The 7689-nt window shown below is 42.1% G+C and overlaps 1 protein-coding gene across 3 annotated transcripts in view; it reads left to right on the forward strand.

Annotated features, from left to right (window-relative positions):
- The window catches only part of SRP68 (signal recognition particle 68), a 27986-nt gene that overhangs the window by 17909 nt on the left and 2388 nt on the right, over positions 1 to 7689 (forward strand). For all 3 annotated transcript variants that reach the window (XM_042451024.1, XM_042451023.1, XM_042451025.1), the window contains exons 11-15: positions 1663 to 1822; positions 2420 to 2514; positions 3638 to 3767; positions 4270 to 4345; positions 6971 to 7023. In XM_042451024.1, the coding sequence (XP_042306958.1) occupies positions 1663 to 1822; positions 2420 to 2514; positions 3638 to 3767; positions 4270 to 4345; positions 6971 to 7023 (514 nt within the window). The remainder of the gene's footprint in view (positions 1 to 1662; positions 1823 to 2419; positions 2515 to 3637; positions 3768 to 4269; positions 4346 to 6970; positions 7024 to 7689) is intronic.

Here is a 7689-nt window from a genome sequence, read left to right on the forward strand (position 1 = left end):
ATTATTATTATTATGCTATTCACTAATTTCCAGGCAAGTACAGGACAGGCTTTGGGGTTAAGACTGCCATGGTTGCCTTGACTGACGATCTGCGTCTGAGCATCGACGGGTAGTGTGACCCAGTTGGTGCTCTTAGACTTCTCAGCGGCTTTCGATATGATAGATCACGGCATCCTCCTGAACCGCTTGGGGGGATTAGGTATCGGAGGCACTGCATTGCAGTGGTTCCGGTCCTACCTCTCAGGCAGGTCCCAGAGGTTACTGCTCCGGGACAGTAGCTCCAGAAAGAGGGAGCTCCTTTGTGGAGTCCCTCAGGGAGCTATTTTGTCCCCAATGATGTTTAACATCTATATGAAGCCGCTGGGTGAGATCATACGGAGTTATGGTGCTGGGTGCTATCAGTACGCTGATGACACCCAAATCTATTTCTCCATGTCTCGTTCGTCGGCCTCGAATTCTAATGGCATCTCTTCTCTCAATGAATGTCTTCGGGCGGTAATGGGCTGGATGAGGAAAAACAGATTGAAGCTGAATCTGAACAAGACGGAGGTGATCACAGTAGCGGCCCTGAAACCAAGAATTGGGTTGCAACCACCAGTCCTGGACGGGGTCACACTCTCCTCTAGTGACTGCGTTCGCAGTCTGGGGGTGCTCCTTGACTCGTCGCTCCTGATGATAGATCAGGTGAATGCGACGGTCAGGAGCGCCTGTTATCAGCTTCAGCTGATACGCCAGCTGCGCCCTTTTCTGGAAGTAAGGGATCTCGAGACAGTTGTGCACGCGCTGGTAACCTCACGCCTTGACTTCTGTAATGCGCTCTACATGGGGCTACCCTTGTGCCTGGTTCGGAAACTACAGCTGGTTCAAAACATGGCAGCCAGGCTTGTGTCAGGAACATCCAGAAGGGACCATATCACTCCGGTTTTGAGGTCCCTCCACTGGCTGCCTATTGGTTTCCGGGCCCAGTACAAGGTGTTGGTTATTACCTTTAAAGCCCTAAATGGCTTGGGTCCAAGCTATCTCAGAGACTGCCTCTTCCCATACAATCCTCCCCGTGCTCTCCGGTCCTCTGGGAGGAACTTGTTGCAGCCTCAAAAATTGAGGCTTGTGGCGACCTCCCGGAGGGCTTTCTCTGTTGTCGCCCCCAGGCTCTGGAATGGCCTGCCGGATGAGATCCGTCAATTAACATCTTTGGACAGCTTCAAAAAGGCTGTCAAGACAGATCTCTTCAGACAGGCCTTCCCAGACTGAAATATCCCGGCCTCAGGATCTCAGGATTTCCCCCCTCCTCAGTAATGTCTCCAAAGCCCCCTTTTCTTTAGAACTGAAGTTGCAGTGGTTTATTGGTTGGTATTATTTTGTTTAATTTATTGTTATTTTAACTAGTTATTGTGGTTTTAAATTAGATATGTTGTTTAATAACTTTTTAAGGGGGGAAGGAAATATATTGTTTTTATGCTGTATGTTATTTTAATGTTGTAAACCGCCCGGATTGGTTCGCCACAGGGCGGTATATAAATAAAAATTTATTATTATTATTATTTTATTATTATTAAGTAGAGTCATAAATTTTAAGAAACGGATAGTCACCTCATCTCAGGTATGCCCAATCTATTAGCTTTGTTTTCAACAAAGTTAACTGTTTTAAATTATGCCTTCTAGTTACTTGACTTATATCAAGCTGTCTACAGCAATTAAGCGCAATGAGAGCATGGCAAAGGCTTTGCAGAAGGCATTGCTTCAGCAGCAGCAGCCAGAAGAAGATGGCAAGCGTACACCACGGCCTCAGGATTTGATACGCCTCTATGACATCATTTTACAGGTAACAGCACTGGTAGGAGAGGATTCATCTTTCTGGTTCCAGTCTTCTAAAGCTGATGTGCAGGTTATGATGAGATAGCAGAATTGCTGCAAAATTGAAAGGAGACTCTTAGTGTATTGTTTGACTATAAAAGATCACAGTCCTTCATTGAAAATCTGTAAAACACGGGAGTAGTGCTTGAATTCAGAAATCTTTTCCAGTCTGTTCATTCATAGTGAATACAACCCTGCAGTGTTTTGCATTTAGTAAGCCCTAAAAGAACCTATCTCAAGCTATCTCTTCCAGCAAGCGATCATCTCATATATCTGTAGTTCTGTTTTTAAGACTGGGGCTTTCCACAGAGATGTGTTCACTGAATGGGAACTAAACTTAATATACACATCACTTCTTTTTTCTGTGTGTGCAGTTATTTACTATGTTTATTGTTACTTTCTCAGGAGACATTTGACTATCATTTGATTCCCACTGTGATAATATTTAAAATTAAGTTAGAGTAGAATATTCTTTGATTTATACATTGCTAAATGCAAAGCTTATTTACACACTGATGTTTTTTGGTGTATGTTTTTGTTTTAATTCTGATTTTGTTCCTTGAAGAATCTGGCAGAGTTGCCGCAACTTCCCGGTCTAGAAGAAGACAAAAGCTTTCTAAAGGAGATTGGGATAAAGACACTTGTGTATAAGGCTTACAGGTAATTTTCAAGTCTCGGGTTCTTTGATTGGCTGTGAGGAAGCCGAGCAAAGTCCACCACATACTTAACATTGTTTCGGGTACAAAGGACTATGAGTGAAAGGAGAGCAGCTTTGCTTACTGTGTTGTAAATGCTAGAAGGAGTTGTTTTGTTGGGCCATTCCAGTGTATTGCAGAGTTCATAGTAGCAATGGGAAAGTAAAAGAAGAAGAAAAAAACCATAAATAGCAGCATATAAATTCTAGGGGGCTACGATAATGCCTTGTCCAACAATGGAAAAAAACTAGCTTTGGAATCACTTTCTTCATGCTCCAAACTGAGAAACTACTCTATATGACAGAAAAGAGGTTTACTGCTAATAGAAGAGTACCCTTTTATTAAAGTCACTGAGACTGATTGTAGTGTATTGTAGAACAGACAGGCAATTGGGTAGTGACCCAAGTGTTGGAGGAGGCATGCCAGCTGCTTCTATAGAGATACCATCTTAGTAATCATTATTGACTACCTAGCCTTCTAACAAAATCATAAGCATTGCAATCCTTAGCATTCAGTGGCTGTGAAAATATCCAGGAGGGCTATGCTTGTCTCATGCTGTTGACACTTCAGTTTTTAATAATAATAATATGTTTTATTTTTATACCGCTTTTCCGAGGTGATCAAAGCGGTTCACAGAATCAATAAAAATTAACACATCATAAAAACAGCCTCAAAAACCCCCAATAAAAATAGAATAACATGCAATAAAGACAAGCAAGATGGTGGTCAGGAGGAGGGCTTGTCTTCATAGCAGGCAGGGGCCTGTTGTTGCTGGCCTGCTTCTCTCCCCCTCAAGATGGTGGTCGGGAGGAGGGCTTGTCTTCATAGCAGGCAGGGGCCTGTTGTTGCTGGCCTGCTTCTCTCCCCCTCAAGATGGTGGTCGGGAGGAGGGCTTGTCTTCATAGCAGGCAGGGGCCTGTTGTTGCTGGCCTGCTTCTCTCCCCCTCAAGATGGTGGTTGGGAGGAGGGCTTGTCTTCATAGCAGGCAGGGGCCTGTTGTAGCTGGCCTGCTTCTCTCCCCGTCTTTTTTTTTTGGATGATTGTGCCCCAGTATGAATGCACCTAATGCTGTCTTCCCATCCCACTAGGTGTTTTTTTATTGCACAGTCATATGTTCTGGTGAAGAAGTGGAGTGAAGCCCTTGTTTTGTATGATCGAGTTCTGAAATATGCTAGCGAAGTCCAGGCCCAGGCTGGAACTTACAAAAACAACTTAAAGGTATGAAACCTTATGCAACATGGCAAACGTTTTGTTGGTGAGAACTCTGAAAAGGCAATTAGCTAAACACTGTGTGTATATATTCTTAACTGTCAAGGGGCTAATACTGTGTTCAGGGTCTTGGCCTATAGATCTATTCTAGAAGTGGCACCATGTTAGTGCAGCAGAAAAAAGAAAGACACTTGTGGCACATTAAAAGACATTTATTATGCCAAAAGCTTTGATTGATGAATGTAGCTGTGGTTTCCAAAGACTTTCTTAGTATTCTGGGAAGCATACTGTTAGTATGTAAGTCTGTGGGACTGGCAGACATGGGGCTGGGTGTATAATAGCTATCCCACAGTGAATCTGTATCTGCTTAATCTTTTCACCTTTGGTGATGATAGCTGTCGTGTCTAGTCCTTTAAAGGAAAAATTGACCACTGGTTGAAACTGACTAAAAAACAAAAAACTTTGATACCTGCAGGATGTGTGTTTATAAAATTGATCTGATATTATTTAGGAGCTGCCTGATGTGCAAGAGCTGATTACCCAAGTGAATGCAGAGAAATATTCCTTGCAAGCAGCTGCCATATTAGGTGAGTCAGGGCTTCATTTCTTTTCCAAGTCTGGTCATCATATGATGACACCACACATGGCAAATGTTATGATGCTCTTTGGCCTTGTGAATCTTTGTGCATTGCAGTTAATATTCATGGGGGTGAAGCAGATGGCCATGAAGGAATGGGCAGAGGCTGAACTCATCCCTTTTTTAAATTCCCTTTCAAAGCCTACCTAGATCTGAATTTATTGCTAGAATGCCATAGTCTTAATCTGTTACTAGATCAAAGCAAGAGTAACTGGAACCATCACACACTTTTCTTATTCCTTTTTCCTCTGTCAAATCTTAAATTGTAAATTCTTCTGAGCAGGGATCTGTCTTTAGTTGCTCTATGAGGCAAAATGTACACTAATCAGAGTTCAGAAGTTAAATACAGTAGTTACCAATAAAATGTTACTTGTAATTCCTTTATAAAATAACAAAGTTACCTTATGATTATGAAACAACCAATAGTGTTGCTCTTTGCATGTTGTAATGGAAATTGTTTTAATTACTTTTATAGTTACAGAGCGTGAGCCCTCAATGCTTAGGTGTGGCATGAAGCATTTTACATAACAAGTAATCTTTTTTAGTTACTTTCAAATAATGAGAGAGAGGAAATAATTCCTTTTTAAGATAGCAGCTGTACAGACATCCCCCACTTTTCATTGTCTCGATTTTCAACATCAGTTCCCTACAGAAAGAGCAGGCCTCTCCTTGAATTAATGGAACCTGTCTAATTTATAAGCATGGAAACAGTGGGTGTTCCTCAGTTCTTTTTCCAATGGACTTCTCAACCATCCTCCTGTTCCTCCTTTCTCCTTCAGCCCTCTGGTGTTGAAGGAGGGAGCGTTGGGAAGGCATGAAAGAGGCTGGGAGCAAGCAGTATGCCTTGTTTTGCCTTCTCTCAACCTCCCTCTTCCACTGGCCTGCCAGCTTCCTCCTGTGGGGGTGGGCTTTGTGTAGGAGCATATCATGACTGAGGCCACATGGGGAGGGCATGAACCCTGTTTCCCTTGCAGCAAGAGCAGGGCTTCTCTCTTCCCTGTGGCAAAAGAATCTGAGGGACATTAGTCTGATTCCTGTAGTTAAAGGAAACTGATGGTCATCTAGTCTACCATGCAGGAAGCGAATCAAAGGGTCACTTAATCTGACCCTTGCAGGGAATAAATCAAAGGGTCATCTAGTCTCACACCTGTAGTGAAAGAATCCGAGGGTTATCTAGACTGACCCTAATGGGAAAGTCTAATGATTGTCTACCATATATACTCATCTATAAGTCGATCTCCTGTAAAAGTCGAGAGCAGATTTTGGGACCAAAATGATGGATTTTACCATGACCCGTGGACCAAGGGTAAAAAGTCAAGGCTTCTTCAGTGTGTGTATGTGTGCGTGCCGCAAGAGGGACTATTGAAGCAGCAATCAATCATCCATGAGGCTTTCTGCTTCAGTGTTACAGCCTTCACTCCCAAGACAGTGAGGCGCTGAAGGGAGGAGGACTCCTAAACACACATAGTCAATCACCTAGGACTCTTTTTGTTTGGTTAAAGAGAGAAAGAAAGTGCTCTCCCAATCTGCATGGGGAAATCTTAAAGAGCTGCCATCACATTACCATAGTGACCCGTAAATAAATCGACCTTGGATTTTGGGGTCAATTTTTCAATTTATAGATGAGTATATATGGTAGTCCCTGCAGCAAAGGAATCCAAGGGTCTTTTTTTCTCATCCCTGAGGTAAAGGGATCCAAGGGCCATTTAGTCTGACCTCTGTGGGAAAGAAACCTGGGGGTCATTAATCCAGCCTGCAGTAAAGGAATCTGAGGGGTCACCAAGGCTGAAAACAGATGGCCCTACAGGTGTGTCCCTGCACCGTCCCTTTGCTCACCAGAACAGGGCCTCAGCAACTGCACGTCATAGCCCCAATCCGGTGTATTTCCAGCCCCCAAAGAAGCGGCAAAATGCTGCTCCTCATTGGGGCGGAAAAAAGCCGCCCTTGCTGCCGCCACCAGAGTTCTTCTGTGTTCTGCGCAGGAGCTGGTTGCCATGACCCCACTCCACCCCAACGCTGGCGTTTCCTGCTGATCTGTGCAGCCCCTTAGTCTCACCCTTGCAAAAATCTAAGGGTCATTTAGTCTGACATTATATAATGGTTTATTTATGTTTTTTGACAACAAAAATACATTTGCAAGCTAAAAAAACCTGGGTTCCATTTTTCAATCAATTCCACTTTCTGACAGTCCTGCGGTCCCTAACCTGTCAGTTAAGAAGGGGCTCCCTTTAACAGTTACTATTTTGGGGACTTGTTGCTGAAATAATCAACGTACAAACCTTGCACACTTTTGACATTATAAATATAAATCATAAAGGAAAACCATGTATCTATAAATAAAAAAACTAAGGGGAAAGAATTGAAAACTACCATCACTGCCTCTCCTTTCTTTCTTTTGAAGAGAAAAGCTCTGAGTTAGACACTTCACCAAGGGACTTCAGGCATTTCAGAATTCATTCATAGTGTAATTTGTGAAGCCATCCTTCCCTCGCTCTGTCTAGGTCTGTATGTGTCCAGCAAAGTAGCTTTATTATTAGCAGCTCCAGTTTCTTAAAGTATTCTTGTGATCTTTCAGATGCAGATGACAGCCATGAGACCGAATCCCCATCCCAAGTCAGAGATGGCAAAGTAAGTGAGTTTTGTTAACTTCTAAAATGAAAAATAAATAACTTTAAAATAATCAATAGATATTACAAACTATAAATAAATCTTTATGCATACCAGAACAATAATTAGTTGCTCAGCTTTAGTTTACAGTCTCATCAGAATTCCTCTTATTTATATTTCCACTATCTCACTTTTAAATCTGGCTTTCATAATCATGAGAAATGGGAGCATTTTAAATGTGAAATTTAGAGGAATACCTAGGATTCAAAACAGTAGGCTTATGAGGAACATAGGAAGTAGCCTTACACTGAGTAAGATCTTTGATCCATTTAGTGCAGAATTGCCAATTCTGACTAGCAACAATCCTCCAGGTTTTTTTGACATGATTTTTCTCAAGATGTACTAAGAAAATTCCCACTGGTCCTAACTCCCAAGTACTAATGAGGTCCAACCCTTCTTAACTTCTGAAATAAGACCAGATTGGGCACATTCAGGTTGATAAGATATCTGGACACAGAGATGAAAGATAATTTCAGGGAGGAAGCCTTACATCTCAAGTGCTCTTTGGTGATAAGATACCTTTTTCACATGGAAGTCTTAATGCTGACCAAGTTTGCACTAGCTATCCCCTTCTCTATTATTATTATTATTATTATTATTATTATTATTATTATTATTATTATTATT

The sequence above is a fragment of the Sceloporus undulatus genome, chromosome 2 (genome assembly GCF_019175285.1).
Source record: "Sceloporus undulatus isolate JIND9_A2432 ecotype Alabama chromosome 2, SceUnd_v1.1, whole genome shotgun sequence".
NCBI classification, from domain to species: Eukaryota; Metazoa; Chordata; class Lepidosauria; order Squamata; family Phrynosomatidae; genus Sceloporus; species Sceloporus undulatus.